The sequence below is a fragment of the Lissotriton vulgaris genome, chromosome 3_1 (genome assembly GCF_964263255.1).
Source record: "Lissotriton vulgaris chromosome 3_1, aLisVul1.2, whole genome shotgun sequence".
NCBI lineage: Eukaryota > Metazoa > Chordata > Amphibia > Caudata > Salamandridae > Lissotriton > Lissotriton vulgaris.
Window position 1 is genome coordinate 1,923,823,097 of NC_141689.1, and position 22,919 is coordinate 1,923,846,015.

A 22,919-nucleotide genomic window follows, 5' to 3' on the forward strand; every position below is an offset into this window, starting at 1 on the left:
CCTTTCCACCCATTCCCCTGATCCCAAGAGTTCTCAACAATTCCAGACAATCAGGAACGTCACTTATAGTAGTTGCCCCACAATTGGCCACACAATTATGTTACTCAAATCTATTGGAGATGTCCAAGAGATAAGTCATGCCAATCAAAGCAACTCAGTACCTATTAACCATAAAGAACAGAAAAATGTGTCACCCAGAGCCAGCCACACTCAACTTAGCGGCATGGCTCCTGAATACCTAGTTTGGACACCTTCAGCTGCTCCCAGGACAGCGGGAATTCTGAGGGGGGAAAGAAAACAGAGCACCAGAAAGTGCTACTCAGGCAAGTGGACCAGATACATCTACTGGTGCATAGACCAAGGAAGAGTAGAAACAATGACAGAACATGGAACGGTGCTAACATACCTTACCCATCTACTAGACTGCGGCCTGACCTATGCATCACTATAGGTACACCTGACGCCATAGTCGCTCATACCAGTGGAACAACAGGAAACAACCTTTTTACCCTTTCATTAATGAAATGATTTTTGGAAGAATCAAAGAGAGTGGCTACACCAAGAACAGTGCCAGCACCCATTTGGAACCTGAATACTGTGCTAACGCAACTCATTGCAGAACCATTTGAACCAATGAAGAAGACGATATTGAAGTACCTAACATTTAAAACAACATTCTTGATAGCTATCATGTCACTCCGCAGAGCCAGCGAACTGCAAGCACTGACAACCCAATAACCATACCTTCAAATACACAAGGACAAGGTTGTCCTGGGAACTAATCCACAGTTCCTACCAAAAGTGGTATCACCTTTCGATGTCAACCAGAGTATCCAACTTCCAGTCTTCTTTCATCCAAAGACTCGAGCATAGAGGGCACTTTATACCTTCGATGTGCGGAAAGCACTCATGTACTACCTACAAGAGAAAAGGGGAATCAGCTCTTCATTTCCTTCTCTGGGACTAGCAGTGGTACACCAGTAACCAAAGGGACAATTGTGTGATGGATAGTAGTTACTATCAAAATATGCTATGCAAGTAAAAATGTAAATTGATACTTGTATAGCGCACTACTCACCGCAAGGGTCTCAAGGCGCTTGTACGAATACCGCTGTGGAACCCATCCTGGCTTTCCCTGTGAGGCGTCCACTCCTGGGCACCCCCAAGGTGGAGGCCAGGCATCCTTAGCGTTGTGGGGGCCGTTGTGGAGATTAAGCAAGCTATTGCCCAGAGTTGCAGAGTGGGACTCCATGATTGGAATAGGCACCGAGGCGAGAATTGTCAGGTCCGTGGAATTTTTTGAGCCCAAGACCCGCCGAGGCGGGGAATTGAACCCTGGTCCCGGGCTAGATCTCTGCATCAGGGTCTGCCACTCCAATCATTGAGCCACACTTCTCCACAAGGAAGAGGAAGACCTTGCCCACATGTCCTAGGGTTGACTAAACCAGTGAAAAGGGCCCAACCCTAGCAATCCTGACAAACATACAGCTGGCCGCCACCTGCACAGCTGCAACCTGGACATCTCCACACACCTTCACAAAACACTACTGTCGAGACATACATCTGAATAAGGAGGCACAAGAGGGACAGAGAGTATTACGACACCTGTTTGCCTGTACATCCTCTTTGCAACCCATCCTTCCCAAGAACCAAACACTGCTATGTAATCAGATGCATAGCATGTGAATACTAAAAAGGATTCATGCTTCAAAATGAAATGGTTACTTACCAGGAGTAGTTTTGCAGCATCAAGAGTTTTCTGGATTCACATGCGACCCTACTGCCTCCCCTGAAAGAGGGGAAAGCAAACACATGGACTGAATCAGCAAAAAGAGACAAGAGGAAGTTCAAGGAAAAAAGAAGGGAGAAAGTGAGAGGAAAACAATCTGAAGACGACGGTGACACCCCCGAACTTCCCAGGCGCTGTCTTACTTCACACAGTGAATGGACTTACCACCAAATTGTGGACAATGACACCCACATACAGAAAACGAAAAAATTAAAAAAAAGGAAGACAGCACACATTTTTGGCTCTAACAAGTAGATGTTGGAATAGATGCACAGCATGTGAATCCAGAAAACTCTTCAGGCTGCAAAACTACTCCTACTGTAACCAATTTGTTTTTTCTGGAGAAATGTTTTAGTAATTTGCTCTGACAATTCCCTCTGCTTCACTGTTTGTTTTTCTATACCTGCCACAATCCTGACTGCTATGGGATGCTTTTTATATGCATCATATTTGTTAAATGCTCACAGAAATGGAGGTAGAGAGTAAATTGACATAAAAATAGCATCACACTCTCTATAATCCTTACAAAGACACAATCTTCCAAAGATAAAATACCCTTTTGGCACTTAGAAAGGTATACATACCCTCTTTTTAGTTTGCAACAAATGTACTGGTACTTTCAGATTGAGATGGAAGAACGAAAGGCAAATCCACCTACCTTTAATTAACCCTAACTTAATATTGAAATTAGAGAGCAAGATTAATAGTTACACATGAAAACCTTATTTTGTTTCCTCAATAAAGATTGCTTAGAGACATAATATTTGAAAGTGCAAATATGCAAAGGAAAGGTAAGTTCCTCTCAGCCAGAAGTTTATGGAGATCGGACTATGCACATCTGACAAATGACACATGTTCTATTGTGCTGATGTCTTCAACTGGCATCAGCGGATACGGAATCTACCTAAATACTTGTTTTTTTGCGTTTTACTCTGTTGAATCTTGTCCTCGTTATATCTGTGGTTGAAGCTTACTTTTATACCAGAGACCACTTTGAAATCATCTTTTGCATTTTCTTGAATTTCAGAACTTTGCCTCCTATCTAAATAGTTCGGGACTACATTACCCTCAACCGTCGCAAGCCTCATTGCTAGTTGGCTCGGGCATTTTTAATTCATTGAATGTAGTCAGTGATTTTACCTCCTTTCCCTATTTTTATGTTTCATCAGCCTTACAGTTATGCAGGGCTGGAGGGAGACTTGATAGGATGACAGTAAATGAGGCATAGTATGCCTTTTACAACAGAGTGTTGCCTGTGCCTGCTGAATCTTACCTACTTGGTCATCTATCGCATAAAATCTTTATTATCATGATGAAGTCCATGTTCAGTACAAAACATTTCCCCTTGCATTGTAATTACAATAGCAGAAATGTCTTCATTGTTCTTTTTGGACATTCTGCACCTAGATCTACAGAAGTCTCTCCCTCATCACCATACTATTTTACCCATACGGAGTAATTTTGCCAGGCAGACTGCTGCATCCTCAATACCAGATCTGCAGTAAATCTTTGCCATGAGTTATCAGGTTGTTTACTTAGAGAAAAGCCTGACTTTGTTTGTGTAGTAGAAACATGGTGAACACCAGTTAGTAGGGTCAGTATTGCTAATATGTCCGATCGCTATAAACCACTGCATCAGGATAGAAGGTTGGACTATCTCATTTCACTAAATGAAGGTCAAATGAACTAAAGAAATATGAAAGCATCTATAAATATAATGTAAATGTTTCAAAAATGTTAGACTTAATATTTTTGTTACTTTTGTGAGTTTCCAGATATTTATGAATATTGTTCTTTCACTTGTAAAATGTTTTTTGCAGAAGGCTACATCATGTTTGTTCAATCACTTTTTGATGTCACTTGTAATGGCTTTGGGTAATTTGGAGTCAACTAAAAAGTGATGGGTGGAATGTTTGAATTAATCCCAGTCCATTGTTTATGATGTGACCAGATTATTAACCAATGACTGAGATTACTTTTTTTGTCTACCTCAGTGTGATGCCCTAAGTGTGACAGGCATGCCCGTACGTGTTTATCCTGTTTATTGTGCCACTAGAACTAATCTATACCAGGTGCGGCCGGTAGTGGGAGTGATGTGGGGAGGGGAGGGGCAGGGTGGGGGGTAGTAATGTATGGATTACGGACATGAACAGGTAAGTAAACATATAAATAAATAAAATGAATTTCGGTGCGCGCACTGCATTACCGAATGCGATGCAGTGCGTGCAACGAAATTCGTTTTATTTATTTATATGTTTACTTACCTGTGAAGGTCCGTAATCCATACATTACTACCCCCCACTCTGCCCCTCCCCACGTCACCGCCCGGCAGGTACTCCCACTACCGGCCACGGCTGATCTATACCTGACTGAAGATCCCCAATCAGGGTGAAACCTGTGATGGGTTGCTTGTGTACTGGTTCAGGGAGGACCTGGAAGTTCTGGCTTAACTGTTCCTATTGTAGCAGGGCCCGGTCTGATTTGCATATGTCTGGGTCTAAACTGAAGTGGCATGGTGTGCAAAATAATGATGGACTTGAATGTGGCCAGAGTAAGTAACAGTGGCTAAGATTAATTCCAGGATTCCACCTATCACCTTGCATTCTTCAGTGTGATGCCGTAAGTGTGATGGATGTGCCCAGACATGTGCTACAAACTCGCTGTGTTACTGTAAACAAGCTACATCAACTGAATTTAAGAGTTCCACCCATCACTGTTTTGGATACTTTGAGGTAATATTGAGGCATGAAGTAGTTATCTGAATATTGACGTAAAGAAGGTGGGGATGCAGTGTGTCCAAGAAGCTCATGAATGAGTAAGTAGGGAGGAGGGAAACTGAGAGGAAGGGTGAGAAAGTATATAAGAGATGTGAAATGAGGAAATAATTAGAAAACTATAGAAGTGTGAATGTAGCTGATGAAAGCTGCTGCTACCAATAGTATTGAATGAAAACAAGTTGAGATCATAAGAGAAGTTAAAAGACAAGCTTAGAATGGGTGATGGGTTGAAGCGTAAATTGTTAGAAGTTTAGAGGATATCTGAGAAGCGGAAAGGTAGAAGATATAAGTAAGAGACCGAAGACAAATGATGACAGAACCTGAACAATAAGAGAAGGGGAAAGGAGTTAAGCCAGAAGTTAGAATGGTCAAATGTGAAAGATGAATCAGAGGTAAGACTAATGACAGAACTAAGGAGAAGATGAAAGGGGAAAGCCAAAAAGAGAAGGAAAGACGAAATATAAGCAAATAAGGGGAAAATAGACAGAAGGGAAAGACCTAAAATACAGGAATTGGACCATACATTATAGTAATCGATTTTCTAAAACAGAAGTACGTCTTCCCGAATGGATAAAATAGACATTCTGAGACAATTAGCAGAATCTGAATATTGACTGTATTCAAATATTTGAATTCTGTTGCACATCTCATAAGAGATATTATTTAATTTAGCTCCTTAAACCCATAATGTATGGATCACAGATTCTTACAATTTATCGCCTTGATGGATTGGCTTAGAACATATAGTTCCTCCTTGGAATGGTAAAACGAACCAATGCTGTTGCTAATAACATCACCAATCAAACTGTTACACCTTGATGAGAATTAACCCCTTGCGTGCTGATGACAGAACGGTTCCGTCATCAGCTACGGGTGAGCTGTGCTGATGACGGAACCGTTCCGTCATGACTCCGCCCGCGCAAGGCGGAGTCAGCACAGGCGGAAAATACGCCCCGCACGCAAGGGGTTAAACCAATTACAACTAAAGATATTTCACTGAATTTACAGGGCATAAAGTGCTAAGACACTGTGACAGCTTCATACAGAAAGCATAAGTTACAGAAGATTTATAAAAAACTGGATGTGTGATAAGAAGAAAGACAAAACAATACGATGATATCTTAAAAACAGAAACCATAGGAAAAAATCCATCTATTCATATTTAGAGCTGAAATGTTACAGAAAATTTGGTTTTACCCAAATTGCTTGGACGAGACAAATTGAAATGTGGTGTAAATTCAGAAATGTGCCATTATATTAAGGAAGGTTATGAATTTGCATTACATTCCTACTTCCTCAATTCCGTTGGTGAACAGATCACTAACAGTGGATTTACTTACTGCTTTCACTGTTCACTAATTCACCAATGAAGATAGGAACTTTCATAACTTAGGGGGTGATTACGATGAAGGACGGACTTAAGTCCGTCTGTCATCGTCCCGGGAATTGGGACCGACCGCCTATATGGCGGCAGTCCCGACATGTAATTACAATGCGACTGCCACTGGGGCGGTCGCATTGTGCATGTTTACCATTGCGGCGGCTGCTTCTGGCTGCAGCACCTACCTCAATGATAAAAATGCATGTTGTGCATTTCCCTGCATTACGTGGATGGCACCACGCGGTGCCTGCCACCTGGTGCAGGGAAATGTAGGTGCAAGTGCAAAACGAAAGTGCCCCTGCACAAGGGGGGCCCGCAATGGGCCCCCAAAGGCAATCTCCGCCAGCCTTTGAATGGCGTTTGAACCGCCATACACAGGCTGGCGGGGATTCAGCATACTAATGTGGCGGACAGTGCCTCCTAGGCACCGCCACCTTTCTAGGTAATCTGGCCGGGTCCGACAGGCAATCGTAACGATTGCCTGTGTCGGACCTGTGGCGGACGGGGTTTTCATCCGCCAGCACACAGCCCACCATCATTATCTGCCGGGCAGAGAATAACCTTAAGATGGCGGTGACCCCGACATTCACAGGCTGCCGGTGGTGGGGTCACCCCCATCGTAATCAGGCCCTATGTTGACTCCAGTTCTGCTCAACCGACATGCTGCTATTGTATTTTCGTGCAACCTGTGATTCGCATGGTGTCCTTATCTATTAATGGCTCTACATGTTTACCCAATATTGTTTTAATTTTCCAGGTTTAATATTTAAATGTCATCCCCACTTGGCCATTCTTTCAACATCTCATTCCAAACGCCCTGCTTATAAATCTTAGTTCTGACACACTTTACTTTCTTTCTTGCTGGAATTCCTTCTCCTTGCGCCCATTCTGGATTTTGTTCTGTTTTCTTACGACCAAAGCTATGAACAGATCTCTTGAACCCCGTCTATGGATTACCTTTACATATTGAGGCAGAATCTTAAAACTAACTTCTTTATCTGTTTTTTCCATCTACTTCCTGGTTACATCATACATGTCTCTCTTCTTCATCATACCTTAACATTGATTTTGTCAGCTTACCAAATTGTGTAACACAGATCATTTTGAAAACTGCCCGATACTTAAATGCTACTTCAGAATGATCTTTGTGTGTTTCACTTTATAACATGTACAGCTTGCATAGAGCGTTTACATAAAATATACACAAGTTATCCACGTGCATCTCCTTTAGGGTGCGGTTTTGGAAAACACTTAATCCTATTGCATATTGACTTGCTGGAAGCCATGCACATTTATGAAATAATTAAAGACATATTGATTATTCACATTCCGTTTCAGCTGTCCCCTGAAGTGATTTGGGATGGCGCTCTTGACAAGTCTGCACTAATGCTCTCCCTTTTAAGTATTAGAAAGTAGCTCCTGTAACTGGAGAAAGTGTTAAAAGATTTTTCCCAAAGGCACAGGAAGAGAGATCCCCTTGATACGGGGCCAAAAGAGGCCAACATCTGAAGAAAAATAATTCAAATGAATTATTTTCTCATAATATCATTACCTCAACTAAATCATTTTAAAAGTGAGTGCGTGCTTTAGAAATATTCTTTTTTATAATTTCTATAATACGTCCATCCACAACTCTTTTGCGCTGATTTGCAGATGCTCTCTTGATTCGTGCTCTTTGTATGTTTATAAAGTACTCTGGGTCACATTCTGGTTACTTCCGAGTGCTGAAAATATCAAAAGCAGTTATGAGCAACTAGTTAATTAATGGGTACATAAAGCCCAAACCAGGCCAAGTGATGACTCCAATCAAGTATTTGACTCTACATTGTGGGTCAGGAGTTTAAGGCCAATTTGAAAGAATAGTTTGTTTTCTGCATAACACGTGGGAAACGCAGCCCATGAGCTCAACTTCAGGGAATTCCAGATTCTGGGACCCTGGACTCTCTGGTGCCTTACTCCATATTTCTAGTGCTTAAAAGCTCATTGGCTCATGTGGTTAGTTGACTGTATACATCTATTTAGGGTATGCATTATTTTAAATTCAAATGCAGACAACTTGGTTGTGGTGGCTGAAGGCGTACAGTAACTTTATAATCGAGTATGTTTTTTCATTATATAGAACAACTGACTATTTCTCATAACCCTAAAGTTATTTTAATAAAGTATAATGTCGACTTTCTAGAATGTAACAACATGAAAGCCAACGGAGTATGATGCTTTTTGAACACAAGTGCAGTGGTGTCATCTATACCTATGAACATTCCTATGCTAGCTTATGGGCACCACTGTACATACCCTGAAATATTTGTCATGGTGCTAAGTACAGATATATTTAAATATATATCTTTACATCAATTATACATTTAGGAGGTCCTCCCACTTGCTTTTACTTACGACCTAGATGGGTTTTCTTTTAAGGGGACACACTCCATCATTTGAAATTGCTTGGCACTTTAAATCGGGCGTCCACAAAAATGATAAAAAACATTTTTTATGTAATTGTGTTGGGACAATGGAAATATATCTTCAGGTTACCAAAGACGAGCATCCTTTTCATTTGATTATGTTGATTATTAGTCGTATCTTGTTACCATGGTGTGGCAAGTGCATAGAATTGGTCTTTTATTTTGGGTATTTTTCAGAATAGGCTCTTTCTTAAATCAAATAAAAATATGAGGTATCTGTTCTTAACGTTTAAAATGAATAGTCAACAAAAACTTTCCTAGACTGTACGTTGTTTTTCTGAAGTTATGAGACTCCTGTGCAGAGGGAACTTCATAAGCCTCATTTGACAAGATATTCAATAGCTTTTTGCCCAAATGGAGCTTGAAGAAGGCCTTAGTTGGCATCCTTTCTATTGTTCTCATGTGCTTTTAGATTGCATTTTGAATTGTGTTTTGTGAGGTTAACATTTCCCTGTTTATATCAGACTTCATTCTGTGATGTAAAAAGCCATGCTTATTGTGACAGTTATGAAAAATGAACCTATTGTAATACCCAAACTTGTACATGGTCTTTTCTTTCCACACTAGAAAATGTGCTCAAATGTAGGGTGGAAGTATGTCCAGAATTTCACTGTCAGCAACAATTCATTGTCCAGCGAATTTTGACGAGCTCCTCAGTTTTCAATTCTATTTTGTTTGGCAGTGTTTTCAAATACTGACTGCTCAACTGGAGAGAAAAGCAAGTATTGGATCTTCTAGAAATAATTTTATCAAATGAGTAATAGATCCCATTGAACACAATGTCTGCCAATTGCGAATTTGCTTTTTGGAGTAAAAGTAGGACATGGCTAGGGAGTGTGGGACCACATGTGACAACACTGTATTTGTTACATTTGATCAAAGAGTTCCAAGATTCTGCCTGTAGGGACGGTAGTTTAGAGGGTAATAATACATAAAAAGTTACACTCGTGTGCAACAAGTGAATAACTGTCTTCTGTTAGTGCCTCTTCCGCCACTTGTATGCTCGAAATCAGAGCACTGTGAGATCACCTGCTTGTTAAATTATTTTGTAGCAGGACGTATTTAAACAATAACTTTTGTTTTTAACAGAGCTACTGTTACATTGTACTTTGCAAACCAACATTTCACAAAATTGAATATGAAATATCTTGCTCCAGAAAATCTTGGTTTTAGTTTTAATTGAGTATAACAGACAGTTCCCTTTACGGATATATTTATTTTCGAGAAGGGTTTCTAATCATTTACATTCCATGTTAATAAAATCACAGGTGCTGTTCCTATGTGGGACGAAGAGGAAATGGTCCCCAGGCTATATCTATTGGTAAAAACTGTGACAAATTTGGAATCGTTGTACATGAGTTGGGCCATGTCATTGGCTTCTGGCATGAACACACAAGACCAGACAGAGATGACCATGTGACCATAATTAGAGAAAACATCCAGCCAGGTGAGACTCTTTGATAAGTTGCCTCAACATTTTCCTTTATTTTTCAGAGAAGTGGTTATATTTGTGATATCATGATTCCTAGAAATACTTTTAGATAAACGTTTAGTGAATTTATGATTAAAATTCGAAATTACTGCAAATCTGAATTGAATTCATCATAGAACACAGCGTTTAACAAATGCTTTCATTATTTCATGCTTCAAAATTTCTCTCAATTAGCCCATTCAGCAGAAGTAACACCAAAAAGACGGGCACTATTTACGTTTCTAAAATTCACATGAATAAGGCTCGCTTCACTATGCATTCTTAAATGCTAGCCGCCACATCATGCTACAGGTGTTTATTTAGCTTCTTTACCACTTACTTTCAAATCAAATGTTAATGCTAAGTCAGGTTTTCCATTAGTTAATAATTAACTATTGGCCCTGTTGTTGGTTTTAGATGTCTTTCTGCCTTTTACAGTCATATTATTTTCCTATTCATCCAACGAGTGACTTTCCGTAAAAGCGAAACGGTGCACATTTTGAAGACACACAGATAAGCATAGATGCCTATGGAGGACAAGCACAGACCTTTTTAAATAGATGGAGAATCGGTGGAACTAAGACAATTGAGAGACCAGGGACCTGATTTAGAGTTTGGCAGATAGTTAACTCCATCACAAACGGGATGGATATCCCGTCCACCATATTCCAAATCCATTATTTGTAATACAGCGGATGGGTTATTTGTCACTCTGTGGTAAAATCTAATTACCCATGCTTAATTTATACGGTAAAGTCAATACGAATAACTCAGATAAATAAGAGGCAAAATCCGTGATATTGAGGTTTACTCAAAAGGGTTTTATTCCTTAAAAAGGAATTGGGTATTTGGCTCGAGCCAAGGTGGCATACCATTCCGTCACCACACAGGTTCGGGAAGGGGCTGACAGACAACATTTTATTGACAGTTATTCATATATATAGTCAATGCATTTACAGTAAAAACATATGCAGAAGGCGTAACAGCTGAGAAGAGAGATAAAATGCTCATACGTAGCAGGAAAAAGGCGTTGCAATAGGCGTGCATGAAGGCGTGTACGAGAAACGTCATTTACCATGAGGTCACACGTAGGTGGATCCATAAGAGAATCCTACAGTGTCAGCAGAATTACATGGCAGAGATGCGCGCGCAGCAGCATGACGTGCGACTGACGTGTAACTGGAGGGTGAAGGGGACTTGACATTTAGCTCTACAAGTGCAGACATAAGTCTGGGATGTCAGATCAACCTAATCCCAAATCGTATCTGATATCTTATGTTTAAGGAACTGTAGTATCTGGAAGGGAAAGGTCTCTCGAACGGAGGCTATTCTATACTGGTTGTGAATGCGTGTATAAGCGTCTTGTGTCTACGCGTCTGCGTGTCTGCATGAGAGGTGAGGGGGCATGGGCCTACCATGGCAACGGAGTCTATGAATTACTTGCACGGAGACAGAAAAACCGGGCCCATTGCTCCTGCAGCTGGGAGGATGTTTACTTGAACGACGAGACAGGAATGTATTTTCGAGGAGTGGAACAGATAATTCGAAGGTTGAATACAATCTTGGCAGGCAGTAGGCTGAGCCAAGCGCCGTGAGCCGCGCAAGAAGTAAGGCAGGGGTCACTGGTACAGAGGGAGCCTGGGCCGAGGCCCTCAGAGTCAGAAGGCAGGAAAAAGAGGCTCGATGGTAGAATCAGGGCCTACTTCGCCAGAGCTGAAAAACGTGTATAGTATACCACAAAAAGACATTGGCATAGCATATATAGAGACTGTATATTCAATCCGTTCATGGCGGATCTGAAAGAGGACATGTTAAAGATGGACGCAAATGTATTTGCGTCTTCATAGCTGGCACAGGAGGGAAATTACATGCACTTCAAGCTAGTACATGGAGACGGTGGGGTACACGTTAGGGAACATTTCTTGACCAAAAATCTATATTTCCTCATTCCCTCCTTGTTCCCTACGGACCCTTCATGATATATCGATCCTCATGAATCGATCAATCTGTTCACGTAACATCATTTGTTCTTCTTTCTTCTTTTCGCGTTTTGAATGAGAATTTGAATGCGGAATGCATGATGTGGCACACAGGCCGCAAATCGCCGGTCCACATTGTAGACACAGGCAGCAACTGAATACTATGAGAAGGGCAATGCCTAGGAAGGATAGGATCTTCCATCCCCAAGCAGTCAACGTTGTCCAAAACCAACCGGACCAAGTCCAGGTGCCTGGATTCTGGTGTATCAAACTTGCAATTTTATGAAGACGTGTGATAGCTTTATATACAGTTGGCGCGTTTTCTGGAATGAAAACACAGCAACTTGACCCGATGACCTTACAAGCACCACCCCTGTCTGCCAAGATGACGTCAATAACAAGACGATTCTGAAGAACAACAACCCGCATGGCGGACTGCTCCTCCGTTAGGTTACCTAGAGCTGAAGTAGTCTCAGTCACTACTGCTTCGAGAGTTCTGGTTAGTCTGCGTATCAGTTTACTATTAAAAACAGCACCTAGATAGGGGAAGAAACCTTTATTGAAATCTGTATATTGCTCCCATGCCGTTTCAGTGTAATCGACAAGCGGGAGATCTCTTCGGAGTCGATGGTTTACTAGATTGGTATTTCTATGATAATCAGGAGGGGCTAGGAAAACAGGTGGCAAAAGGAATGCAATGTAACAGGTACCATCCCAGTCTAGAGGTAAGCGTATATATGCGGTATGGCCGCAAACAAAATAGGAATGACGTGAAGCTCTAAATGTAGATTTGCCTTGGTCACTGAATTCGACCACAGTAGTGCATTTGCTATGACCTAGATGTACTGAACCATTTTTCCGGACACATAATTCGCCTGTGACTGGTAATACTGACATAGCTGGTAAGACTGGTGCAGCTTCAGATTCAATAGTTAGAATCATGAAATTAACGGTGTAATTCCCTAACCCATACACTTCATTTTCTAAATCTGTTTCAGTCCCAACGGGAAGTCCCTCCTTGTCCGGGTAGCAGGCTTTAAGCAAGACTAAGTTCAGGTTTCCCCAAACCCAGCTTCCTTCATATACAGCGATATCAGGATCTAGGGAATTAATCAATTTAAACCATGCGCCACATGAACCATTGTGAGTGAAAGGGTACGGAAAGAGGGGCAGAACTCCCTTGTATTTCTGGTAGGGAGGGAGTCGGCCACATATCCAACAATTGGTAGCGTTATTAGTCTGATGGGAGTGATGTAACATACTAATGAAAGTGTTGTTGCGCAGCGCAAGTCTATAAGACAATTCATGGGGGGGTAATTCACTAAAAGAATGTTCAGCAGTGACGTTATAAGCAGATTGTGCATGCCTGAAAATAGGGTAGTAGATGTGCAGCAAGATACCAGCAGCAATAATCAGGAGGCTTAAGGAAAACATAATTAATAGCGTCACTATACAGTGACTACGAAGTGATTTACAATATGCACGCTTCTTTTGTTGTCTTTGTCTATCTCTCTCTCTATCTCGATCTAGGGGATACATGTCAGAAACTAATTTAACCGATTCACCTAGGGGAGGACTTAAACAATTAAACTGTCTGACTTGCTAGATCGTAATTTCAGTCTATATTCTTCAGAGGCAGTTTTCTCAACCAAAGGGAGTTTTGAATCAGTTTGTGTAGGAGGGCAGGGCTTAGAGTCCAAGTCCGAAGGAAGTCCGTGGAATTTCTTGACGTGGCTGGAATGCAGCCACCCTTTCCTGCCCTCTACTTTTATCGCTGTCCTGGTTGTTAGCAGAACCAATTTCGGGGTTTGCCAGCGGGGCTCCAACGGACTTCTCCGATCGAAGTTGCGCACGAAGACAAAGTCCCCCGGGACCACCTCGTGGGGCTTCACCTCGGTGTTGTCGGGAAAGGCTGCAGCTACCTGTGAACGACAAGATTGTAGTGCAGACATCAAGGAGGCAAGGTAATCTGTCAGCATAATACAGTCAACATCTGTAATTTTACGTGGAATAGGCGTCCCCCACATATTCGGTGGCCTGCCAAAGACCACTTCATACGGGGATAGCCCAGTTCGAGAATGGGCCACCATCCTCATATAGAAGAGGGCAACCGGCAAAGCAACTATCCAGTCCACACCCTTCTCTCTACAGATCTTGGAAAGTCGGATTTTTAGAGTCTGATTATGGCGCTCCACGAGACCTGCTGCCTCGGGATGCCGGACACAGTGGAACTTCCACTGATAGCCTAACAGGAGTGTAATGTGTTTCACAAGCTCGGATGAGAATGGCTGACCGTTATCTGAGTACACGATACGGGGCAAACCATACCGTGGGAAGAATTCATGAACCAGCTGCTTGGCAGTGGTCGGAGCAGTATAATCTGGGACTGGGTATGCTTCTGTCCATCGGGAAAGAGCACATACGACTACGAGGACATATTTGAATCCTCGACATCGTTCCATCTGGATATAATCCATCTGGAGGACTTCAAAAGGATGTTCGGGAGGCTGAAATCCACCTTTCTCTACGGGGATGCTTTTACCTGGATTAAACTGACCATAAATCATGCAAGTACGCACTTTCTGCTTGGCTGCTGCTCGTAAGTTATTATTGAACCATATGTGTTGAATGCTGTCGAGCATTGCTTTCTCTCCTAGGTGTGCAGGACTATGTATCGTGTTAATGATAACCTGAACCATAGAGTCGGGGAGAAACCATGTAGATTTTCCCTTCGTCATCCATCCCTGGTCTGTTTGGATCCCTCCTAATTCAGTCCACTTCTTAATTTCATCTGGCGTGGCATGTGTTTGTATGTCAATTACATCACGTGCGGGATCCCTGACTGACATACAGTGTGTCGGTACTACTATTCGTGTCTGGTTAGTTACATGAGTTCGGTTTTGAGCAGTTTGTTTTGCTGTTCGGTCTGCCAGGTCGTTACCCTGGGAGATGGTATCGGTAACTTTTGTATGTGCCTTACATTTCATGATAGAGATTTCAGTGGGTAGATGTATTGCATCTAACAGAGCTTGAATGAGGGGACCGTGTTGGATGTTGGCACCGTGAGAAGTTAAGTAACCTCTCTCTCGCCAGAGGACTCCAAAGTCATGAACGACCCCGAATGCATAACGTGAATCAGTATATATATTGACTTTCTTATTCTTGGCTTGAATACATGCTTGTGTCAGAGCGATGAGCTCTGCTGCTTGATCTGACAAGGTGTCGATACAATTGGTTTCAATAACTTCGGTGTCTGTCGTGACAGCATAAGCTGCCACTAATTCACCTGTCTTTGTTCTCATACATGAACCGTCCACATAAAGTGTCAGGTCTGGATCTGATAATGGAACATCTGTCAAGTCTTGTCTGGGTTTTGTTGTAATAGTAATGACTTCAATACAATCATGTGCCAATGGATCTACTCCATTGAGTGGTAATAACGTGGCAGGATTTAATGTGCTGCAGCGTCTGATTTCTATGTGTGGTTGAAACAATGTCAGTTCGTAACCTGTTAGTCTTGCTATGGTCAGGTGTTGAGTCTGTGTTCGATTTAAAAGGACTTCCACGGAATGTGGAACCTGTACTGTCAATGGATGTCCTAATACAATGGAATCACTCTGTCTAATTGCTAAAGCTGTCGCTGCAACTGATTTCAAACACGCCGGGAGGGCCTGGGCTACTGGATCTAATGTGCTAGAAAAGTAAGCACACGGTTTGTGTGAACCTGCTTGTTCCTGAGTGAGGACTGACAAGGCAGTGCCTTCACGTTCTGTGACAAAAAGTGTAAAAGGTTTACTATAACATGGTGTTGCTAAAACAGGTGCTTGACATAGGGCTTTCTTCAAGTCTTCAAAAGCTTGTGTATGTTCCTGAGTCCAAGGGAGGACAGTCGAAGTCGCTGCCTCCTGTGTTGTCAACTGAATGAGTGGTTTTGCTAGAAATGCATATTGGGGAATCCATTGTCTGCAGTATGAAGTGAGGCCTATGAAAGCCCGCACCTCCTTTTGTGTTCTGGGTGGTGACATGTTTACAATTAACTGAATGCGATCAGGAGTGAGCTGTCTCCCCACTTTGGACAGCAAGTGACCCAGGTACACAACTTGCTGAACACAGAATTGTAGCTTCGAAGGGGACACCTTGTGCCCCTTGTCAGCCAGGAAGTTCAAGACAGTCAGTGAGGCATGTTCACATTCGGGTTCGCTTCGAGCGGTGATCAGCAGATCATCGACATATTGAAGCAGGGCAGTGTTAACTGGTATGTGAATACTGTCGAGTTGTTTTTTCAATGCTTGACTATAAATGCTGGGGCTTTCTGTGAATCCTTGAGGTGCGCGTGCAAATTTGAAAGATCGTCCATTTAAACTGAAGCCGAACAAGTATTGGCTTTCCGGATCGATCGGGACACTGAAGAAGGCGTTCTTGAGGTCAATTACAGTGAAGAACGTCGCTTCTGAATCAATAGCTGTCAGTAATGAAGAGATATCTGGGACCACAGGATACTGTGGTACAATACATTTATTCAATTCGCGCAGATCAATAACTAATCGATAAACAGGAGGTACATTTGGGTCAGTACGTTTAAGAACTGGAATAATAGGAGAATTACATACATTGGAGTCAGTTTCCACAACCACTCCTTGTGCAATGAGCTCGTCAATGATTCTCAGTAAAGCCACTACAGCATCCGGAGGTAACTTGTATTGTCGAATACGTGGTAATATCACTCCTGCTTTGAGTGTGACTCGATATGGTGTAATGTGCATACAACCTACATCAGTGGGGCCTTGCGCCCACAAGTGTGCAGGGACATCCCGTAACCTGCGATCCATGTCTCTCAATACATAATGGCCCTTGAAATCTCGCAAAAACAATCGTACTCCTTCCGGAGAACAGCATATAATAGCTCCTAGAGCTTTTAATGTCTTTATGCCTAGCAAGTTTTCTGGGCATGATTTCGTGAGCAATAAATCTGTAGTCCGTGTCAAAGGACCAACTGCAAGAGGAAGAGGTTGTGATACCTCATTAATAATGGGTTTTCCTGAAAATCCAAGGGACACGTTCTGTGAGCCTGAGAGGGGTGCCCCTGGTACTTCATTGTGACTTATCGTGGTTCTGCTTGCCCCTGTATCAATGAGAAACTTTCTGTCCTTTCCCAATACTTGACTGTGTACATAAGGACCCCTTTGGTCTACAGGAACCTCAATGAGAGGCAAGCGGAATTCCCTCTCTAGGCTGTTTCATGTGTATCGTTGATAATCGGGGTAATCATTTTGTGCATACTGGTACATCTGTTGTGTCGTGTTTTGTGTTGCAGTGATAGGCTGTTGTTGTGGTATCGCTACGGTCTGTGATGAAGCTGGCATGGGCGGAATATGTTGTATATTCTGGGGTACTTGTTGTTGAACCTGATCTGGTCTGGGTGGACGCGGCCTCTCCTTGGTCTTACCCGTGGCGATATTATGTTTCAGAACTGCACAATCATTTATATAATGACCTGGCTGCTTACAATAGTTACATGTTCCCTTAACGGGAGCCGTTGAATTACTGGGCTGGGTCGCACCCTTTTTGTGACCGTCGGCAGGAACCGACTGAGCAACTAACATTTTCATTTTCGTATCTTTCATACGTCTTTGTTCGTGTTCTTGTTCTTCTCTAAGCCTATTTTGATGGTACTGTAACATTTGTAACATTTGTGAAGGAGTATTAGCTTGCCAAGTGCTTTCTACTTTCAGTACTCTGTTCTTAACCTGGGGCAGGGAATTCTCGACTAATTTCGTTACAAAAAGATGTGGATATGACTCGCTACTTGCTTTCAGACCGCTATTAATACCAAAACATTTCTCAAATCGGGTATAGAAATCACTAGTGTCTTCATCTGGTTTCTGTTTGCAGGCTGAGATTGCACCCCAATCTTCCTTTTTCGTACTCAATAAACGTGGCAATACTTGAACTAACAACCCTGGTAACGCCTTGACTTTATCTCCAAGCCCTAGGCCTGGAACTCGAGTATTTTCTTCACCTTCTAATGCAGCCCAATCGATCTTTGTATCTCCCACCTCCCACTCTTTTTCTTTTAGTTTCTCGTATATACCTGGAGGCAATAATACTTTCAATATTTTCATGAGGTCTGGAAAAGTGTAATCACCCATTAATAACATATCCTTTATTTCACGGTGAAAACCTGCGGGATCTTTATCATGACTAGGTACTAATTTCTTCATCTCCAATAATTCCATTTTAGTTATGGGTGTGTACACAAACACGCGCCTAAGTGTATTGTCTGCGTTCTGTACTGGGTGCACTTCTCGCAGCGGATTCTGTCTGTCCATGTAATACATTTTTCTTTCCATCACATGTGTTGAGTTGATCTGTGGACATAAGAAGGTACTATACTTGTGACGATGTTCTAGAATTACTTTAATTAGATCAGTACCTAGACCACTCCATCTGTTCATGAGCAGTTCTATTAATATATCAGGAAGGGGGCCTGGATCGGAATGTTGGCTTCTATACAATAAGAGCAGGTGTATCATATATATACCAGCTAAACGCTGTTCACTCGGTGTCAGGTTCAAAAACCTATGTGCTAATGCATCATCACCATATTTCTCAGAATTGTCAGCCCATTGCACGGCTGACCTAGCTAGTTCTTGTTCGTCCATAGAATCGAGTACATGGTACCCCATTCGTTCTTGCAGTACTTTATCAGTGGCCTGGAATAAGTGTTCGGGGGTTCTCGGATTACACATGGCTTCCTGAAAAATCCTTTTACTTTCTGGACGTACTGGGCGCATTGAGTTATTGAATGGTCTTCCTTTACCTACATAAGCTATCATTTCTCTAGCTGGTAACTGTGTGTGCTCTGGTGTCTCTTCTTGTTCGTTCTCCTCCTCTGAGGATTCAATTTTGTCTGAATCTACTTCCGGTAGTGGCTGTCTTTTCTCATGCATTTTATTTATTGCAGTTCTGATTCTTCGGTACATATTTTCTATACAGGCCTGTTTGTCATGATTCCCATCTGCTATATTCTGGCCCCACCTGTGGAGTGCTTTTACATCATCCGGGTTCATACCCGGCCTATCCACTTCTCTTATGAAACAGTTTATCAGAAACCGTAATATCTTGGCTTGAGTATCTACTTTCTGGTAGGCCATGGCCTCCTTAATACTTTCGGGCCCTACTCCTGTCTGGACAAACCGATATATTCGATCTAGATGATCCATCATTCCAGGTAGTGTTAATAAGAAGTTTGTGACTCTCCGCAATCGTACTGATGCGAGCAACATTCTTTCATCATTCTTTTTACCAGGTACTGGATCATATCTACAGTCTGCAAGACGATCTCCATAGATGGTAATATCGCCTGTTCTAGGTGTACGTTGTTGTGCTTGTTCTCTAAAAGACATCCGATGGGCGGGTGGCGGGGTCTGGAAACCTACCGCTCCTCCGGACGCGCCACCTGAGGCGCCGGCTCCGAAGGGATTAGTTGGGGCCATATCAAGGGGTGCAGGTCCAGGAAGAGGTGGAAGGAGGATTGGAAGACCAGGAGGAACAGCGGGAGGAGGAGTAGCTTGTCGGGGAGGTAGTGCCTGACCATCTTGGCCGCCAGGCGGAGGTGTGCGTGGCGGTACGGTATTAACATATGCAGGAGCTACATCGTCTAGATAGGAAGAAAGGAAAACGTCCTTTGCTGTTTTCGGGTGCTTTTTAGTCGGGAGCAGTGGGGGTGGTAAGTTTTTCGGGACCTCCGCAGTGGCTTTAGGCAAACCCTCAGTCAAGAGGGGATACATGCCATTCATGAGTGTGTTTCGCTGTCTGTCTACTTGTTCTAATTTTACTCGGATACCTTCCTCAACTAATGCGTTTTCTCGGGTCTTTTCAGGCTCCTCCTTATTTTTCTCTTCTAGTCTGTGGGCTTTTTCTGTGCGTCTATGCGATTCTTTACGCCATAGTTCAATGGCATCTTTCTGTGACTGTCTGGCTTTCTTTTTCCATAATGCTTCCTCGACTCTCATGATACAATCTGCATCCCATGTCCCAGCAGCGGGCCATCTCTGATTCTCTGATAGGTCTTTAGTGTAGTCCACCCATAAGTCGAGAAATAAAACTGCGTCTAGGCCATGCTTGTGGTACATAAAGTACCCTGGAGTGTCCCTAGGTGGAATGGGGACGGCTTCTTCTAGTACTCCTTTTCTAGTTTTTATTTGTCTTAATTTGGAGAATAACGGCATCCTGAAATCTAGCTACTTGGTCCTTACTCAGATATGAACACACTGAACACAATAATCACAGTAAAGAAGATCGAACATTCACTCATACCACGACATTTGAATGACACATTAAAACATTTCACAACGAACAGCGATTATAACAAAACCTACTAACTGCGTGAAACTAGATATACTGCTAAACAGTACAGATACACTGCTAAACAGTGCAGACCAGGTCTGTGTACCCAAACCTGTCTTGACCGGCACAAACTAATGCGCACGTCTAGATGCGTCCCTAGCAACGGTACTCACCGGGAAGCACGGAAACAGAAGGCCTCGGAAACCCTGGACTGGACTGGACTCGGACTGGATTCGGACTCGACTCGTGACGCAGATACTTCGGAATTTTCGGAACCTGGTGGGCCTCCGTATACCTCGGATCTTGCTCTCTCAGCTAGGCTCTGGTCGGGATCCTCCGCACTCCTCACCGCCTCGTCTGGGTGTCGATCGCAGCCTCAGTCACCTCCGTTGGCCTGAGGGAGATACAGGAAATCCTGCGGGTACGCGTAGTTGTCCGTCCGGCTGTGGCAGGGGGCCAGGCCTGCAACGCACCGCCGGCGCGTGAGATGGGGGAGGGGTCCCTATTCGGGCGCCAGTTCTGTGGTAAAATCTAATTACCCATGCTTAATTTATACGGTAAAGTCAATACGAATAACTCAGATAAATAAGAGGCAAAATCCGTGATATTGAGGTTTACTCAAAAGGGTTTTATTCCTTAAAAAGGAATTGGGTATTTGGCTCGAGCCAAGGTGGCATACCATTCCGTCACCACACAGGTTCGGGAAGGGGCTGACAGACAACATTTTATTGACAGTTATTCATATATATAGTCAATGCATTTACAGTAAAAACATATGCAGAAGGCGTAACAGCTGAGAAGAGAGATAAAATGCTCATACGTAGCAGGAAAAAGGCGTTGCAATAGGCGTGCATGAAGGCGTGTACGAGAAACGTCATTTACCATGAGGTCACACGTAGGTGGATCCATAAGAGAATCCTACAGTGTCAGCAGAATTACATGGCAGAGATGCGCGCGCAGCAGCATGACGTGCGACTGACGTGTAACTGGAGGGTGAAGGGGACTTGACATTTAGCTCTACAAGTGCAGACATAAGTCTGGGATGTCAGATCAACCTAATCCCAAATCGTATCTGATATCTTATGTTTAAGGAACTGTAGTATCTGGAAGGGAAAGGTCTCTCGAACGGAGGCTATTCTATACTGGTTGTGAATGCGTGTATAAGCGTCTTGTGTCTACGCGTCTGCGTGTCTGCATGAGAGGTGAGGGGGCATGGGCCTACCATGGCAACGGAGTCTATGAATTACTTGCACGGAGACAGAAAAACCGGGCCCATTGCTCCTGCAGCTGGGAGGATGTTTACTTGAACGACGAGACAGGAATGTATTTTCGAGGAGTGGAACAGATAATTCGAAGGTTGAATACAATCTTGGCAGGCAGTAGGCTGAGCCAAGCGCCGTGAGCCGCGCAAGAAGTAAGGCAGGGGTCACTGGTACAGAGGGAGCCTGGGCCGAGGCCCTCAGAGTCAGAAGGCAGGAAAAAGAGGCTCGATGGTAGAATCAGGGCCTACTTCGCCAGAGCTGAAAAACGTGTATAGTATACCACAAAAAGACATTGGCATAGCATATATAGAGACTGTATATTCAATCCGTTCATGGCGGATCTGAAAGAGGACATGTTAAAGATGGACGCAAATGTATTTGTGTCTTCATAGCTGGCACAGGAGGGAAATTACATGCACTTCAAGCTAGTACATGGAGACGGTGGGGTACACGTTAGGGAACATTTCTTGACCAAAAATCTATATTTCCTCAACTCTTGTGATGGAGTTGCCTGTCTGCCAAACTCTAAATCAGGCCCCTGGTTTCTTGCTCTGAGGCTCTCCACGGTATCAGTCAAGCTGCACATTATTTACGTATCAATGACAAAACACACTGATCAGCACAAAAGTCCAGCCCGTATGTTTATCATGAGAAATGAAATTGAATGTCTCTGCCTATGTGAATATATTTTATAGCCTTGTTGCCCGCTGCCAAGGGCTATGCTGGTTGTGAAAAGGCCTTGAATCCTGGGGGGGGGGGGGGGGTCTATAATGAGGAAGAGTGCCTTTAACAACCGGTAAAACATTAGGTAGAAGGGCTATGAGGCTATGAGAACATTTAACCCACTGAGGGTAAAATGTTCTAACTTAAGAAGTGAAAGGAAGAGAAACATTGAAATGTTGGAGCAGAAGGCTTTTGCCAGCCATTATTAGCCATGGGCCACTTCATTGTCTTCAATAGAGCTCCCATCATTCTAACGTTCTAATATAGCTTACACCATGTGCTATACACTTCACGGTTGTCTCATGATGGATGTGGAAGAGGTGTGGCGCAGCGGCCAGGGCAACTGATGCCGGAACCTGGGGGCTCACGGTTCGATCCCCGTTGCCAGCGGCAGATCAACCCAGCACCATGTGACTCTGGGCATTAGCTTGCTTAATCTTCCCAGCGGGCCCCCAGCACCTTGACACCTTTGGGTAATTTTTCGCTCTTGATAAAAACTGGACATTTAAATGAGTTCTCATTACGATTGAGAAAGCTATTACTATCTAAATTATGTCATATAAATGTGATTGCTACCTATACCTATGTCATCAGTCATATCTATCTGTATTTTGTTACTTTCTTTCATTAGACAATGCCGTGTGTTGTAAAGCTCTCTCACAACCTTTTGGTTAAAGTACACTACACAGCTGTTGAGAAAGGTTTGCGAGACTGGATCTCTGA

At 43.0% G+C, this 22,919-nt stretch overlaps 1 protein-coding gene across 1 annotated transcript in view; it reads left to right on the top strand.

Moving 5' to 3' along the window:
• TLL1 (tolloid like 1) overlaps nt 1-22,919 on the top strand; it is a 390,413-nt gene that overhangs the window by 187,295 nt on the left and 180,199 nt on the right. Inside the window, exon 6 of the mRNA XM_086962398.1 lies at nt 9,681-9,859. Coding sequence (XP_086818524.1) covers nt 9,681-9,859 — 179 coding nt within the window. The remainder of the gene's footprint in view (nt 1-9,680; nt 9,860-22,919) is intronic.